This window comes from Lepisosteus oculatus, chromosome 6 (genome assembly GCF_040954835.1).
Source record: "Lepisosteus oculatus isolate fLepOcu1 chromosome 6, fLepOcu1.hap2, whole genome shotgun sequence".
NCBI classification, from domain to species: Eukaryota; Metazoa; Chordata; class Actinopteri; order Semionotiformes; family Lepisosteidae; genus Lepisosteus; species Lepisosteus oculatus.
The window spans coordinates 56,318,789-56,336,906 of NC_090701.1; the positions used below are offsets into that span (position 1 = coordinate 56,318,789).

General features: G+C 42.1%; 1 protein-coding gene across 3 annotated transcripts in view; it reads left to right on the forward strand.

The window, feature by feature from the left end:
- The window catches only part of LOC102683809 (microtubule cross-linking factor 1), a 79,221-nt gene extending 61,517 nt beyond the window's left edge, over nucleotides 1-17,704 (forward strand). The window contains exons 10-16 of one of the 3 annotated variants that reach the window (XM_069191614.1): nucleotides 1,706-1,873; nucleotides 6,245-6,481; nucleotides 7,336-7,587; nucleotides 9,178-9,254; nucleotides 9,864-11,418; nucleotides 13,234-13,291; nucleotides 16,354-16,443. In XM_069191614.1, the coding sequence (XP_069047715.1) occupies nucleotides 1,706-1,873; nucleotides 6,245-6,481; nucleotides 7,336-7,587; nucleotides 9,178-9,254; nucleotides 9,864-11,418; nucleotides 13,234-13,272 (2,328 nt within the window). In that variant the 3' untranslated portion in view covers nucleotides 13,273-13,291; nucleotides 16,354-16,443. Of the gene's footprint in view, nucleotides 1-1,705; nucleotides 1,874-6,244; nucleotides 6,482-7,335; nucleotides 7,588-9,177; nucleotides 9,255-9,863; nucleotides 11,419-13,233; nucleotides 13,292-16,353 lie in introns of all 3 variants that reach the window. The other 2 variants (XM_069191612.1, XM_069191613.1) reach the window with 2 other exon arrangements.
- Nucleotides 17,705-18,118: the final 414 nt, after the last annotated feature.

Sequence of the window (18,118 nt, forward strand, 5' to 3'; positions counted from 1 at the left end):
GCTAAAGGCAGACTAATGCCTGACTTCATCTTTCACATGTGTTCATATTGCAGTGCTTCACATCTCCCTTTAAACCTCCTTGATTCACTGAAGTGCTGTCACTCTGATGGGATGACCTTTAAATAAAAATAAGGAGATACATTTCTGTATCAACAAATAAAGTTGCTCCACAGAGTGAATTATTTCAATTTGCACATGGCGTTTGTATGACATAATTCAATTTAAGTGACGACAATGTGTGTGATTCAACACTTTGCTTAGGCTACAGTTCCTGAAAATAAAGATGAAAAATTCTACTCAGATTCCTTGACCTTGAACCAATGCTCCACTTGTTTCATTGTATTGAATATGGCAGTTGTACAGTAAGTCAACCAAATCAGTGAAATGTAAATAAGTCCAAATAAACTAGTGTAGAGCTATACTAAACATAACTTTTTTCAACAATTGATAAACCCGTATGCTTTGCCTTTTTGCAAATGTTGATTATTTAAAGCTGTAATTTAAGAAGAAAACTGAAAGCTGTCTTTATGGTCTCGTATTTTTGTTTGATAAGCTCTTAGAAAAGGGAAGTAGCTTGAATACTTCACTCCAAAATGTCAAGACTTTGCAGCATTTTTGTATTGATTCTGTACTTATATGAGGAGCACATACTCCTACCATGCTACTGGTGTGATATATGATAGAAAAGCACTTCACATGAACCACTCTGTAAGCCTCATAACTCTTGCAACATAATGCACTTTCAGGAGAGGATATCAATACAGCTGAGACTGAGTGTCCAGTGTTAATTTTCAAATGCAGACAGCACTTATTAGGATTTCTGCAGGTTATACACCTCCTAAGCCTCTATTCTCTAAATTTACTGTAAATGCAGTGTGCTGTGTTATGCGTTCCTGCATGTGAATGAAGATATTTTCATATTCATGCTCCAAGTCTTTAAAAACTTACACTTTTTTAGAAAATTAGTCAGAGCTTGTACGGAGTACCAGAACTCGAGAAACACTTTCAGGGGAGGCTTTAGTTTATCAGACTATTTTTTAAATGCCCTTCTTTTGCCTCAAGCTAGGATTAATGGAAATCAAGGTCCCCCAACATGATACTATGGTGGTATTAATTCTGCAAATATGAAAATAAATCTGGTGTAGAACTGAAATAAATAAGAAAAAACAAATCAGAAAAAAGGATGACTTGTAAGGGAGCGTCAGACTTTCAGGGGCCAACATGTGGAAGTTTGGTGCCTTTGGTGTAGAGGTGCAGACGATGCGGAACTCAGGCATGAACTGTGACCATTGCGTGGTTGGTGTGCATTTTTGAAGGCTGCTTATGCAGTACCTTGCAAACATTTTCACCCCCTTCCAATAAAGTCCCATCTTGTTGAATAACAAAATCTGTTTCGCCATATAAGAACTTCAAACCGGGGCTAGAAGTCGCCCCCCAGCATGGCGAGGGGGTGCTGGCACGCTGGGGCTGAGCCCGTGTTCTCTGGGTCAGCAGTACGGGGAATGACAGGCCGGAGACGACTTTACTGGCTCGTGGACAGTGTTTTTGCCCATTTCTTTACAGTGGGGAGTGCTGACCATGGAGGCAGAGAGAAAGTGCAGGCATCCGCCGGAAATGGAGGAGGGATTCATGTTGTTCATTTTAGCTGATCACTGCAGGTTTGTGATGACTGCCGTCATCAGAACCGTGTTCTGTGGTTCTGCAGGTGGGTGAGAACAGGAAGGTGCTGCAGGCTCTGAAGGCCCTGCTGGAGGAGCTCCGCTCGGAGCTGCAGGACGAGCAGCAGCGGCGCCACGAGCTGCAGCAAGCCTACGCCAACGAGAAGGCCGCCTGGGAGGTGGAGTGGGCCGAGATGAGGTGCCACGTGGAGCAGGTGACGTATTCCGCCTTGCTGAAAGCCCTCCACTTATCAATAACACCAGAAGTGTAAGAGGAATGACTCCCACCAGATTGATTTTGGGTCGCGGGCGGCACAGTGGTCAGCATGGTCGCCTCAGCGCTCTGGGGCCCTGGGTTCAATTCTGGACCTGAGGTGCTGTCTGTGTGGAGTTTGAATAGCCCGTTCTCTCTGTGTTAGCACGGGTTTCCTCCAGGTGCTCCGGTTTCCTCCCACAGTCTGCAAACATACTGGAAGGCTAAGTGGCTTCTGGCCCTGGTGTGAGTGTGCCTGTCTGTGTCTGTGTCTGCCCTGTGATGGACTGGCGGCCTTTCCAGGTGTATTCTGCCTATCAGCTGTTATTTGCCAGGATAGGCTGTGGCTGCCCCGAGTCCCTGTACTGGATGATGTGGTCAGAAAAGGGATGATTAGATGTTAATGAATCCATTTAGCAGATCCAGAACTGTAGCTGAAAGCTCTGTCTCGATACTCGGGGATCTAATTGTTTCTTTGCAGTGGCCCTTGTGTCGATTTCACAGTTCCTTTACTCATCGCTGACTGCACGTGAAGGTAATCAGTCTAAATCCACAGTGAAGTCAGGTTCATCCATCATTCTCAATTCATTCAGTGCTGAACAGTGACAAAGCACATCCACTGGAATGACGGGTATGACCTAATACTTGCCTGTTAAGCACCAAGTTAAGACTGGTCACTGCCTGTGCAGGTATTCATGACACAGCCACTTATATTCAGAGGGCTAAAACCTTGGCCTTGTGTCTTATAATGGCTTTCAAACGATTCTGTCAGTTTTATTTTTAACTGCATATATCAATATTAATGTGTTGAACGTGCAAGTTTTGCCACATCAGTATTAATAGTATTTTTCAGTACCCTCATCTATTAATATCTAATTTTTGTTGTTGTTTTCTATAAATGAGTACCACCTTTACAGAGAAATAATTACAAGTTACAGCCTGTTAAAAGCTTTAGCAGGTCAGCCCAAGTTCATATCATGTAGACTACTTCCACATCTCAAGTCTCCAAACTGACAACTTTCTTTCCACAGAACTGGACTGTTGCATTTGTGATTATGTTTTAGGTCATTGATGAAACAAAAAAACAATGTGTAGTGTAAACTGGATTTAATCATGGTTTATTTGACCAGTAGTTTATTAAGCAAAAGAGAGTTGTCAACATTTATGAATACTTGGATATCGACAGTTCTAATTAGAAACTGAGATGCTGTCATATGTGGTCATGTCTGAAGGAGGTGAGAGGAGAAGATTCCTCAAGAACATTGTGTTATTGAGTTTCCTTCAAAAAGGTGACTAATCAATAGAAATGAAGCTTCAATGTCACACATACCAAAGGGATAGCCTTAAACTAAATAAAACCTTGCAAGATCACAGGATCTTTTTAAGGTTGGACTTGAAGAGAGATCATACTGTCCTTTGAGTGGAAAAACAAAACTTTTGAAAAAACAAGCTTCTTTTAAAAGAAGAAAAGATAGGTTACTGATAAAAATATCTTTGGATTTGTGTCCAATAACCATATACTGTGTCAAATCTGGCCTATTGAATTAATAAGACTGAAAGAGCTCTTGTTGATAAACACCTTTTCTTACTTTAAACCATTGTAGATGTACTTAATGTCTTATAGCAAAACAAAAAGAACTAGTAATTCCCAAAATTATTTTATTTTCAAAGTTGTTTCACTAGAACAGATGCTACAATTAAAGCAGTGCTACAATCGAAAATGCACATTGAGGTTTAACAAATGCTCATAGTTACATAATCGCAACAGAATCTCAATAACACAGAAAATATCATTTGAATCAGTATCATAAGAGATGTTTTTGTTGCATAACTCAATTCCAAGATAAGAGATCACTTTTACTTTATTAGCCATATACTATTTCTTGTGTTAGGAATTTGTCTTTTCACATAACCCAATTTTTGCTGTTTAGAGGACACTTTTAAGTGACCATTCTTTTTTCCATTTTCTTTTCATAAAAAGTGTAATCTTCATGCATTTGTAGAGCAACGCAGCTCGGTCTCAACATCTGCAAATTTAGCATTCACAAATTCCCTTATTTGCAATTCGGTCTTGTGTGGAAGGAGAGCAGTGTGGGATGAGCTTGGCCACAACTTCCAAGTTAGCTGCACAGCTGTCTGAAGTCAGAGAGAAAGTGCAGGCATCCGCTGAAAACAGAGGAGGGATTCATGTTGTTTATTGTAGCTGATCACTATACCTTTGTGATTACTGTTGTTTCTTTTAGTTGATCAGTGTCATCTGAACTAAATTAAAGCCAGTGCATTAGTACTTTGTCATATAAGTGAGGCTTACTTATGTCTTTTAATGTACATACTGTACTAGCTGCTATAGCATGTTATGCTATGGTACAGGGGTGGACTTGGTTATGTGCGAAGCTGGGTATCTGCAATGGTTCCCCCGTGCAAAGAAAACGCTGTGTACAAGTACAGAAGTTCTTCCATGTTTTATGATGTTCCGGGAAAGTACTGAACGTAGAAAGCCACTACATTTAGTGTTTTTAGAGTGTACTTTGGTCTAATTAGTTTTATAATTATAATATCAACACATTTTCTCTTAATACACAAGAGACGGGTTGCAATTAATTCATATTCATAACAGCACTTGTTTTTAGGAATTTGTCAACGCAAACATCTTCAAGGGTAAAGATCTTGTTTAATAAACAAAAATAATAAATTAATGAGTAGCTACAGTAGGTACTGTATAAAAAGACATTTGCTGTATGTATACTTCAAACGCTTGTTTTTTCTTAAACTCAGGGCAGTGCAATGGAAACTATTACAGGCAGGGTGAGCCCTAATATTGGTGATGAGCTAATGCAAAAAGAGGGACTGTCAAAAAGTATGACGTGATGTTTTTTTACACCCATTTACCTAAACGTCTAGCGTATGTTTCTCATAATAATTCATGTTAATTTATTGGTGACTAATTTTAATAATTTAATACAGTAACTGCAAACCTCAGGGGCAGCCAATTTTCTTCTTGTTTGCTTGGTTTTGCTAAGCAGCCAGTATCACGTTGTTGCCACTTATTATTTCCTTATCAGTTCATCCCTGCTGTGGTTCTGTTTTTCATGTGAAGAAAATGCTTCCTTTGTGCAAATCTAAAATAATTAAGTTATGTGTTATACATTTTGTCAATCGGAGCCGTGGTAGCTCAGATGGGAAGGGCGTCTCGCTCTGGACCGGGAGGTCCCGGGTTCAATCCCAGTAGGGGCAAGCGATGGAGCTCTTATTCCTGTGAGACAGCTCCCAGATCCACTCAGCCTGCTTTCCAAACAAGTACTGGGGGTCAATCCTTCTGGGGTTAACAGGCCGGCCGGAGTGGGATGCTGACCCCATCACCTCAACTTCCACTGTCGAATGGTTGATAAAAATGTTGGCCCTTGCCCCCCATTCCCCATGAGCCTTTATGGCCTGAAAAGGGGACCTGACCTACCTACCCTATTTTATAAATCACTCTCATGGTACCCAGACAGAATAACATAAGCCAAGATAAGACAAACACTATGGTGTTTTACAGCAGGCATCCTCTCACTTATTTCATTTAGAAGTGGATTTCTTTACTTGTTCTGGATTACTTTTGAGGAAAACGTTTACCTGCAATTATAAACCATTCTAACATTTCCCATTCAGTAGATTGCTGCAAGGTAGTAGTTACTGTAGGTTGTGTTGGATAGAAATGTTTAACCAAGGGGTTTTTCAACATTCCAGTTAAGGTGGATGGCTTGGTCATGTCGGATGCTCAAACGCAATGATATTCCCACATTACAGAGACCAAAGATGTTTGTGTTTGTGTTTGCTGTATGTTTTTAAAGATGAGATGTTTTACACATGGTATCGTGATTTCGGAATGAGACAAAATTCGAAGCCGGCTGAAGAACATCACGGCAGTGTTATCTTCATGTACGTTTCGACTGTGACAGCATTGTTAAGAATGTTGTGACAATATTCTCCAGAGTGTGTGTCTGCAACCTCTATACACAACTTTCTTATGATGCTACCAAAGCCTAAATTCAGGATTAGATGGGTTATTCTCTTCCACAAAAATCTGTTTATTAGCCAGATTCTAACCTCATTGTCATTGCAAATTATTATTAGATATATTATGTATTATATAATTATTATTATATCTAATTTAGTGTGGTTGTGTCATCACCCTGCGGAATGCAGAGCAAGATAATATATTTTCAGCACGAAACCGTTCTGCAGGCAGCGGAGTGGAAGTTCGGGATCGGAGAAATCCGCAGCCGTGCTCGGGGAGTAACCGGCGCGTTTCTCTGTGCGCGTGTTTCTCTTCCCTCTCTCCGGGCGGCAGCTGGAGGGCAAGAGGACCCGCCCCCCCGGGGACGCGGAGCCGGCTGACCTGCAGGGGGCGCTCCAGAGGGAGCGGGAGGAGCACCGCCGGCTGCTGGCCGACAGCCATGGCGCCCTGGCGGACCTGCGCCGGGAGCTGCAGCTCGGCGAGCGGCGCTGGAGCCGGGAGAGGGCGGAGCTGCTGGACGGGTTCGACCGCGAGAGGCAGGAGTGGGAGCTGCGGCAGGCGGCGGAGAAGGTAGTGCGCGCAGTCCTGCCCGCCCGCCCGCTCGCTCGCTCGCTCGCCTGGGAGGCACAAGCACGGGCGTGCTGGATCGGTAGTTTAACACGCTCCTCATCTGAAGTTCTCATAATGATGATATTACCGTAATGCACTGTAGCTGAATCTAGAATCTTTCACAAAGTATCTCAATATCTCTAAAATTAAGTTAAAGAACATCTAGAATGAATAAAACGTCTAGAAACCACAGCTTATAGATTGCAAACTATAGACGTGTTTGTAGATATGTAACTAATCCCAGCATGTCGTCCGGTACGGAGGCCTGGAGATGTTATTCCAATGGGGATATACATTTGCACAGCTCTTTACTTTAAAAACGGCGACTTGGGAATTCAGTTCTAAGTGGAGGAAGAACGTCTTGTGACCTCGCACTAGTTTTTGTATAGTATGCTCCTGTGCTCGATATCCCTGGGATTCGTTGTGGGTTCCCTGGATTTGTGAAAATATTAAATTTAAAATGACAAAATAAAACTCAAAATTCCCCTCAATCTCTTTGTTTCCATTTTGAAATATTAGTAAAAAAAAAATCATTTATATTTCTTTCGACGGTTCAGTTAATCGAAGTGTTTTTAGCTATGGCCACCACAGAGGACGATACATTTTCTAAAAAAACAAAAACAGACACCTGAAGTTTCAGCATAAGATCCAAGTTTCACAGCCTCAGTTTGTTTCATTCCCCTCACAAGAGAATCCATCACACGCACACCTGTACCTCAGTTTTTTAGTTACCAGTTTCTCCAACGGGGAGCAGAGCCAGTTCAGTGGTGTTCAGGAAACTGAATTCACGAACTTGGATTTTTTTGTGGTTCAAGGAGAACGGCCACAGGGTCTTCCCGCCGCAGGACAGCCCGCTGCCCCGGGGCCCCGGGGCCTCGCGCTCTTATTCCGACTCGGAGGAGCGGTTCGAGGAGCAGGAGAGGGCCATGAAGCTGAGGGAGAGCGACCGGTTCCGGCCCACGGAGAACCTGTTCCTGGATGCTCTGTCGCTGGACTCCCTGAGCGAGAGCGAGGCGCCGCCGCCCTCCCGGCTGGAGAGCGAGAAGAAGTTCCCCTGCCTGAATGAGGTGGGCCAGTGGTTCTCAAACTGTGGTACGCGTACCGGCAGTGGTACGCGGAGTGCCGCCAGGTGGTACGCCAAATGACCCTGGAACTGTTTCGTGTGCGCTGAAAAATCGGGACGGGTTTTCATATTTTGTATTTTAATACGTGTCGAATACGCAGCCTACGTACTACGATACAGTGCGCGCTAATACTTCAGTGGACACAAGAGATACTCGTAGGCTGCAAAGGAACAAGTAATAGGTTTATTCCATGCTGAAAAAAAGAAGAAAGAGAACACAACGTTTCGGCCGTGGAGCCTTCTTCAGGTGTTAATAATAATAATAATAATAATAATAATAATAATAATAATAATATCTTGCACTTATATAGCGCTTTTCTGGACCCTTCACTCAAAATGCTTTACCAGGAATGGGGATTCCCACTGCTATCACCAGTGTGCAGCCCCACCTGGATGATGCACCAGTCCGCTCCCCACACACCAGCTCTCAGTGGGGAGGAGAGCAGAGTGATGAAGCCAGTTCACAGATGGGGATTATTTGGCCATGATGGGTAGGGGCCTGGAGGAAATTTGGCCAGGACACTGAGGTTACACCCCCTACTCATTTTAAGAAACACCCTGGGATTTTTAATGACCACAGAGAGTCAAAGGACAGCGCCTTTTTACAGTATAGTGTCCCCCTCACTATACTGGGGCATTAGGACCCACACAGACCGCAGGGTGAGCGCCCCCTACAGGTCCCCTCTAACACCTCTTCCAGCAGCAGCCTTAGTTTTTCCCAAAACGTCACCCATCCAGGTACTGACCAGGCTCACACCTGCTGAGCTTCATTGGACTGCCAGTGGTGAGCTGCAGGGTGACATGGCTGCTGGCTATAAGCCGTATATTGGAACTGACTGCATGGGCAGCCCCATACAGTACTGCACTTTGGTCTACCCACTTACTTTAACAATCTGCGAGCACTTCAAAATAACAGCTAAATAATTTTGGGCCGAGAATCAAATGAACTGATGTAGAGAAATGTTTTTTTGAGAAATGTGTAAATGTTGGCCAGGGTGAAACAGCGGCAGAGTGATCGGCATTGCTACCTCGCAGCACTGGGGGTCCTGGGTTCAATTCCAGATCATGGGTCCTACTGTATCTGTGTGGAGTTTGCATGTTCCCCTGTGATCACATGAGTTGCCCCTGGATGCTCCAGTTTCCCCCCACAGTCCAAAGACACATAGTACTGGTAGGGTAATTGGCTTCTGTCATTTGTGTGCGCGTCTGCCTTGCAATGGACTGGTGTCCTGTCCAGGATGTACCCCACCTTGTGCCCATTGCTTGCTGGGATAGACTCCAGCTCCGCCCTGACCCGGAGTTAGATGAAGTGGTTAGAAAGTGGATGGATAAATGTCATAACCAATATATGTATGAAATCCATTAGATAAAATAATGATGTTTTATGACTTTTTATGGAAACTCTTCATGTCATTTGTGATGTTAATAATGGTCATCAGTACACATCCTTTGTCTAAGCCTGACACAGTCCTAATTTAAATTACACGAACGCTGCGCTGTGTACGAACCACTTGAATAATACTTTGCATTTCAGGCGCTGAATGAAATTCCTGACAAAAAGGGTCTGTCTGCGTATCATGAAGAAGAAATGCGAACCGGAAATCTCCTGAGGTAAAAGTGTGGACAAAACGCGAAAAACTAAAAAAAATTCTGGCCACTTGTACAGCTTTTTATTAGTTATGACAATCACTGTTGCTTCATTTCTGTGAAATATGAAGGCTAACCTCCTGTAAACAAAAGGGATTTTTGTAGTCCTGGTGAGTCAAAAGATGTAATTGGTATAAAGTGACCTATAAAATTCAATCTAACTTTTGAGCAAAAGCAGGGTGTATGAGTTTTTGAGAGCATAGTATGAGTGAAACTAGCTTAATCCAACAGGCGTTTTCTCATTTTAACATGACAGTTTAGATTTTATTCTTTGTGCTTTTATAAGTATTTGTGTTTCATTGTTACTCAGGAAAATGACATTTGTTTGTCACTATTGCATCACTTTTTAAAGTTGAACCCAAAAGTCTTTAATTACATACAGTTAAATACATTTTAGCAGGTAATATTCCTAACAAGTAAAACGATAAAGATTACACTGCACTTAAAAAGGTTAAATTTTAATACTCAGCACTGTGGTATTTCTACAGCGATCAACAATACCTGGCTTGCACTGTTCTTCTTCTTGATGAGATCTGATGCGTATTTTTTATTTCTTTCATGACTCTATTGCAGGGCTAAGTCAGTTTGCTCTATGTCTGAGTTCCAGCGCTTGATGGACAGTTCTCCATTCCTTCCCGAGAAGAGCACACTGGGGGACGGCGGCAAAGACGAGGTCACCCCACCCTTGTCGCCAGACGACCTCAAGTACATCGAGGAGTTCAATAACAAGAGCTGGGACTTTCCCAGCCCCGGGGTCTGTGGACCCGCGGAGAATCAAGCGCAGGCCTGGGTGGAAAGGACGGAGAGCAGGAGGGCAGAGCAGACTTCCAATCCATTCCAGGCGCCCTCGTGGTACCTGACCACCAGCGTGACCATGACGACGAACACCGTGACCAGCCCGGAGCACTGCCAGAAACCACCCGTGATCGGCGCCGCGGCAGCCGACAAGTTCGGGGTGCGGGTCTTCCACAGCCCCCCCGGGAGCCGCAAGCTCGACAGCACAATCCTTCCCAACAGCGACGAGAGGCCAGTGGTCGACCCGGACTTCGTGTTCTCGGTGGCCAAGGCAAAGGCAAGAGACCCCTTGGGAGGGTCGGATGAAGTCTTTGGCAGGTGGCCTTGTGAACTGCCGAAGCACCACCAGGAACTGCTAGATGGGGGGCTGCACCCCATGGAGCGCCCTATTTGCTCCACCGTGGGCTTCACCTCTTCCTTGCATGACCTGGAGCTGTCGAGGAACATGAGCGACGACATGAAAGAGGTCGCTTTCTCCGTGAGAAACGCCATCCGGCCGAACTCCGTGGAGCGCCAGTTCAAGGACACTGCCTGCCAGACCAATGGCTTCACCACGCGGGGGACACAGACCACTCAGACGATCAGCGTGGGCCTCCAGACAGAGGCCCTGAGAAACGTCACCAGCAGTCCCCACAAATGCTTAACGCCAAAGGGGGGGTCGACCCCCGTTTCGTCCCCGTCTCGGAGCCTGAGGAGAATGCAGTTCTCCCCCGTCATCCAGAACAAATTTGAGCGCCCCTGCTGCTCTCCTAAATATGGCTCCCCAAAGCTCCAGCGCAAATTGCCGGCCAAGTCGGAACAGTCCAACAACCGAGCGCCCGCTCCGACCACACCCCAGAAGGGCTTCAGCGAGTCAGCCTGGGCTCGGTCTACCACCACCAGGGACAGCCCCGTCCACACCACCATCAACGATGGGCTCTCCAGCCTCTTCAACATCATCGATCACACGCCAGTGGTCTACGACACCCTGCAGAAGTTCACCAGATCGCCCAGCCGCTCCAGGTCCGCAGAGCCGAGGCCTGCCGAACCCAAGTCCCCCGGCTATGGAACGGTGCAGGAGTTCCTCAAGAATGTGCGAGGCCGGTCACCCAGCCCGGTCCGACTGATTGTAGAGACTCAGGGAGAAAAGACCCCTGAAGTCATAAGCATTAGGCAGGACTTGTCTGCCCCTCCAGGTTACACACTTGCCGAGAATGCCGCCAGGATCTTAAATAAAAGACTGCTTGAACAGGCCTTCAAGGATGAGAAAAAGCTGGCCTCCAGTGGTCAAGTCAGCCTCGGCAAGGATGGAAGAGCTCTCGACGGGGAAAAAGCTCAACAAGGGTCCATTGAGGTAAGCATTTGTAAGCCGTTCCTTCTGCATGATGCATTCAATGCAGTGACATTCTTTCAAGCCCTTGATTACTGTAAATAATAACATGCTACCTTGTCTAGGACGTATCCATTATTTTATCATGTACTGGTTACATTAGAATCCCAAGAGAGAATTTGCAGGTTCTGAAGAAGTGCAAATATATCTTTGCTTTAATAAAATAGTCCTATGGTGTAAAATAATCCATGCAATCTGTTGCAAACCTCGGGTTGGCGCAAATTATTTGTTGTGTAAGTAAAATGTATTTTCTGAGTTTTCCAGACCTTTTTATCCTATGAAATCTAAACGTGTTGTTTGAAAGGTGAAAGAAGTATCTTTAGAGGAAAGGAACATGTAAATATCTTAATACTGCAAATGGAACCACTGATAAAGAGAAGTGAAATTCTGCTGGAATGCACTTGTATTATGTAGTTATTGAGTCATTATCACTCAGATGAGTTGGCCTTTACATGCCACCGTGTAGAGGCTCAAAATTAGAAATTGTAGATATAATGTGGGAGTATCAATACTCATTTTCTCTTAGCTCGTCATTTCACAACTTTACAGGATAGGAATTATCTCATGCCTTCTTATCCTACTTTTCATTAATTTAAAGTCAAAGTTATCAGCCGCAGACTTTTAGCCTTATAAAAGCTCACGGGCTTAACATAGCTTACTTTTCCTTGTAACGTGTGTGGAAAAAGTGGCAAAAATAACCACTTATACTTGATTCTGGCAGAAGGCAGAATGAGATGTTGATAATTCTGTCTCTAATAGCATTGTGATACAACAAGAGCTACAAAAATAATATTCATACCCATAATTATTAGCAATTGCAGGCTCTTGATCATCATGACTTTGGGAGGGGTTTCTTGAGAACTACTTTCAAAAACCTGAAAGGCACCAGAATGTTTTCGTTATAATTGCTACACATTTCTTTAATTATGCACATTTAAATGGGTTCAGCCTTTCTGTGAATTGTGAAATTGTGAGTACAAGATAGTGTTCTAGATTCAAATAATGATATTAAGATGTGTTGAAATTAATTAACAGTGAAACTTTTTATGGTTTGTTTTGAAAGCTAGAAATAAACGTTCACATTTTGTAAGCTTTGTTATTTCATAGCATTAAGGTATGTCTGTGGAATATGTCAAAGTATTTGAGTTAACAATTAATTCACAAATCTTAAAAGCCTGTTATCTTACTTTGGGTAATCAGAGGGTGTAACAAATTCAGTCTTACTGCACTTAAACAATAATAATTAAAGTCACAGCTGGCTGCTGCTTAATGAATGTCCTGCTGTAGAAGTCCCAGTTTAAATTATACACTTCCTGTATGGTGCTCTCAGTGTTGAAAAACGGAGGAGTTTTGTATAAAGGCATGAGCTAATAGAAGCAAAGTGCTGATTTCACTACAGTCTTTTCCTGCTGCTTGGTTTGTGTATTAAGCTTCACAGGAACATTAAGCAGACTGGTGGAGGCTTATAAATAGCCATCTTTCTGCACAGCTAATCGCACTTTGCTTTTCAAGACACATTCCCTTTAATAGTGCAGTCAAGTGCTTCTTCTCTTTCAGGATGTGGCTGTGAAGGTGGCTCTGAGAAGTTATTTCAGTATACTGGTGGTTATAAGACACTAGTCCATCACGGGGAGCTGCTGGCAGCTCCTCTGTATTTATAGAAGCCTCTACCTATCACCTTTTATGACTCCGGTCTCCTGTTTTTTTTCCCCTCTATGATAAATCTTTTTTTTCACTCTAATTTTCTCTCTTCCTTTCCAACCTCCCTGATCTATCCAGAACCACACTGTCTTACTAACTGCTCCCTGGGGACTCTAACTCTGCTTGTCTCAAAGCTGTAAGTTCCTTTATTCCTCTTCTCTGAACTCACTCACTGTGGGCTCTGTGTGCAAAACAGAGAAATATGCGCTGTGCACATTTGCTGCTTGGGGCTCCCACATTGTAAGGGAACGAGTGAACGTGTACATAAGAAATGTAAAGCCATCTGTTCCATCCTGCCCATTTGGTTAGTACTATCTTTGTATTGTTACAGTACTCACTGCATCCTCCTAGCATTGCAATGAAATGAGGCCACAGTCTTATGTGTCATGGAGAAAATTGTATCCTTCCCATTAGTGAAGATTTTATACAGCCTTAAGCGAGAATTTGATTTCTCTGTCCTTGTTTCTGTATTCTGCCACTTGGTTTGATAACATGATATCATCCCAGTTCTCCAGAAATTGTCATTTAACTTACAAATCATGAGCCAGAACACATTCGTGAATTCGTCAATCATTATTTAAAGTGGTCCGATATGCACTTTTTTTCCTGCAAAGTGTAAAAGAAAATACCATTGATATACCACTAACTCTTCACATAGCAAACATTGTCTTTGTCACTGTAAGAAATACAGTTTTTTTGCACAGAATTCACCTGGAGCTTGCCCTGAGCAGTATTTAATTTACAAAAGTATGAAATAAAATTCGAAGCTAGACAACAAGAACTTCGTTTTTTAGAAAAGGGCATTGTGTGTTAGAGGTAAATTCTTATAGTGGTTCTAAATTATGATAAAAAAGCAAAAGCAAACCCATGAACAAAACAAAATTCATCACAACTTCTAAGCAAGGACAACTAATGTGCAGAGTTTAAATAATCTTGATTATTTAAATGCATTAACTGCATCTGCAATCCTAAACAACATATCAGTACTCATTTCTGCTTTGTGCCATTTTGAAAATGAGGGCCCAGGTATACCTAGATGAACTTCCTTTAACTTAACCAGACTTTATATATCTAAGGTGGGATCTGCTGGGTTGAATCATTTCTCCATTTGAATAAGAGCATGCAGCTGTATAGAAGAATACAGTTGCAAACAGCTGCATGCTCTTATTCAAATGGAGAAATGATTCAACCCAGCAGATCCCACCTTAGATATATAAAGTCTGGTTTTCAGTGATCCTGTATCGGCCTCTTGTAATGGCTGGAGATGACTATGGAATATGGCTTCAATATGGAGAATTTGGTTACAGGATGTCCAGTGACTTTTTCTAGGTTGTCAGACTGCTATTTCATTGTTTTTTGTGCTTGTCTGACACTGTTGCGTAGTCTTATTTTTACATTATGTCTGTCTCAGTCCTTTCAGATCTTTAACATATTAATAACCCTTTCGGCATTATTTTTATTTTCTGGTAAATTGGTAAATAAAGACAGGAATATTGCATGTTGCTCCTGTTTTCTTTGTGATGTGATTTGGATGTCTGGGTTGTCTAGAGATCTATGCCTTTGATATTTACAGGGAACAAGCAAAAACATCAATGCAGCCATGTTGCATGCATCCATTTTGTCTGCTACAGAAACAAAAAATGTAACAAAAACTTGTTTTAACAGAAAACTGTTCTTTTTCCAATCTGCGTCACTGACAGGCAACCAAGTCCACTCAGCAGTTTCTTGTTTTTCTAATGGTGCAGAAAAAAGATGTTCAAATTTTTTTTAAAAAGTTTTTTGTATCCAGCATGTACATTTATGTGAGAGCACTGAATGATCTGTGCATTTCTGTTGAAAATAGTTACCTAAAATATTCAACATCAAATTAAATTTTGTTAAGTTTTTATTTTTTAGTTTGCTCTTATTGCTATATACTATTGCTATTTCTTAAAAAACGCTGAAGAAGCAGCCATAAAGACATCCAGCTCAGAGCCTTTCATGGCATAGTAGACAATATTTCTGAGATACATAAAATGTTTCTATGTTTACCTTCTTGTTCAGTTTTGTCATCAAAACATTAGGTTGTATAGAGCAGTGGAAAGATGTTTTTGGTTTTATCTAAACTGGAAAAGTAAGAATGGGATAGTATAATCCTTTTTGTATTGTTGCTGTTGTTTGTCTTTACATTTAAGCCTTCAGACATGTTGGCAGTTTAACTTTGTTATAATCCTTTTCTCTTTCATTTCCTCATGCTTTTAAAATGTCTTTGTTCCTGTCCTTCATAGCATCTGACTACCTAAAGTACAGTATGTCTTCAGAAGACCTCAAATTATACTTAGAGTATCAAATTCCTTCTTTCCTTAAGATGCAACCTGAGACTGCAGAAACTTACTAATTATACCCTACAGCTTCAGACAACATTGATCGTTAATGCATACAAGTAGAAACAGTGGTTTTGTTCATTACAAAATATAAACTTATTTCTTTAAAAAAAAACATACTTTTGTAAAATCATTTCATTACTTTGTTACATGTTTCTTTAACACAGAAATTACAAGCCATTCATTATAAATATAGAAGGTCTTGCTTGGTTGTGCTTCATCTTGGTTGTGTTTTTTTCATTAAAGGGAGTATTCTACACATGAACAAAATGTCCTTCATATTTCCTACCAACAAATAGAGTCTAAACTTCACAAACTATTTATAACTATAAAGTAACTATAAAACAATAAATTAATGTAAAATTTCCACACCAGTATTCATTTTAGCTTAGCTGGCGTCTTCATACATGTGTACTGTAATTCCTTTCTGCAAATAAAGAGCAAATTCTGCTCTGGAGAAGTATTGAAAACCCCTGTTATTTTTATTTGGTTATTCTCAACAGTAGCATGAACTCTCGGTGTATTTCATCTCATGACTTATCAGTTGTCTTTTGGTCTTCTTTTGACTTGAAGTTACGAACACACTGCGAACGTCGACCTTTTAGAAACGAGTACAAGTGCGTCTAAGAGCGTTTTTCCTTTGCTGAACAAAAAACACCAAGAGATGCACATTGTTCGAGGAGTCTTGCTGTAAATTAGTTCAGCCCATAAAAAGGAAGGATTCATAGTGGACACTGACCGTTAATAAACATCTCATTTGAGGCGAACCTTCAGTGTTTTGAGCAGCTCGTTTTCCTGGTTCTCTCTCTCTAACCTTGGGCCTTCTCTTTGAAAGGAACTGCCCAGCTCTTCGGTAGCGCCCCCTCTGGAGTCCTGCTTCCTGAGGCCTGCTAGGCCGGCCAACCGGCGGCCACCTTCCCGCTGGGCTTCTCATTCCCCAGTTGCCTCTCCTAGATGGTCCCAGACTCCGGCAGAGTTCTCCTTTCCTCTGGCAGAGCCACAGCCGCAGCAGCAGCAGCTCCCAGAAGCTGGGAATTCCAGGCAGGATCCCAGTCCGGCTTGAAGCCTCGTCGTCTCGGTCCGCTCCGAGTCTCTGCCTTGGCCTCCGTCACTGGCCACAGCTGCCCAGCGCCGGCGCCGCCGACTCCCTCCTGTCGGCTACAAGCCCGGCGAAGGAGCCGGGAGGACACCGTGGGAGGGACACGTGGACAGTCACAGCCGTGGGGTGAAGTACAGGAAGATCAATAACAGCGACAATAAAATGTGCCTGTGAAAACCTAGGTTCTTGATTGTAAAAAATGATATACAGTATAAATACAGTACATATATATATTTTAGTCACCATCATATTTTTTTATGGGTTTATCAGAGGTCTGTTTTTCAAATGTCTAAGGAAACTAGAGCAACACTAATAAGTGAAATGTCTTTCAGTATCTGGACTGCCTTTTTTGCTTTATTGTTTTTCTCTTTTTGTTTTCTTGTGGGGGAACTTTACATTTGCACTCTTACACTTTTCCATGTAAATATATATTTTTATGAGTCTCACTCCATTTTTTTTCCCCATTCACTTTTGTTCCTCTCTTAAGAAACTCCACCGAAAAAAAAAAACAGGTAATGAAAATGAAATGTTAAAAAAAAAATGTAATAAAAGACAAACAATGAAATTGAAAAACTGCTTCGCTTTGAAGCAAAGGAACGTGATGTCAAAAGAGGTTCTATATTTACTTTTGTGGTGTGATCTGTTCTTAAAAGGGATGCATTGGCATAATTAAAAAAAAAGAAAATTGAAAACTGGCAGGAGTGATGAATCTGATAAGTACTGGCGGACAACTGTACACGATGGTGTTATACTTGACTTGCATGCCTGTTGATCCTAGCACTTTAGTGCATGTATATAAGGGTACTGTACTACACTGTCACCCGTAATGTGAGTCACTGAATACCACTGTAAAAATGTTGTGAGGTTCATTCTGTACTGTAATTTTATTGTTACTAAATTAGCATCAGCTAAAGAAAAAAAGATTTTTAAACTAAATTATTGTAACAAACGGACTGTCTTTTTTGAGAAAAAAAAATCACTTGGGGATAGTGAAAAATGTAATGAATGTTGTTTTAGAAAAGTCTATGTAAGACTATGGTCATCTGGTAATAAACTGAATATGTATTTACAAAAAAGATCTGCCAGAGTCTCTTTTGTCGAAGTCTGCTAGGACTAGTTCTGTAGATAACAAAGGGTTTTTCTCGAAGTGAGATCCAGAGTATTTTCTCTACTGTGGTACAAGGAAGGTACTAAGTATGTGCATTCTGATTGCCAGTCATTACTACTAAAACAAAAGTCTCTGTTTGCTGCATCTATGATCTGTCCTTTTCCCCCAGAGAAAAATGTATTTACGTCTTAAAGCAGAATATTCTTCAATTTTGTCACGTTATCAGCCTCTCATAATCAGACCTCAACCCATCCTAGAAGACCTAGACGCCAGCGATAATTACCCAGTCACCATCCCTGTTCACCACCACACCTCCGGTCTCACAGTATTTTTAAGGAGACACTGCGGACACAGCCGTGTGTTACTGTGTGTTACTTGTGTCTGGTGTACTGA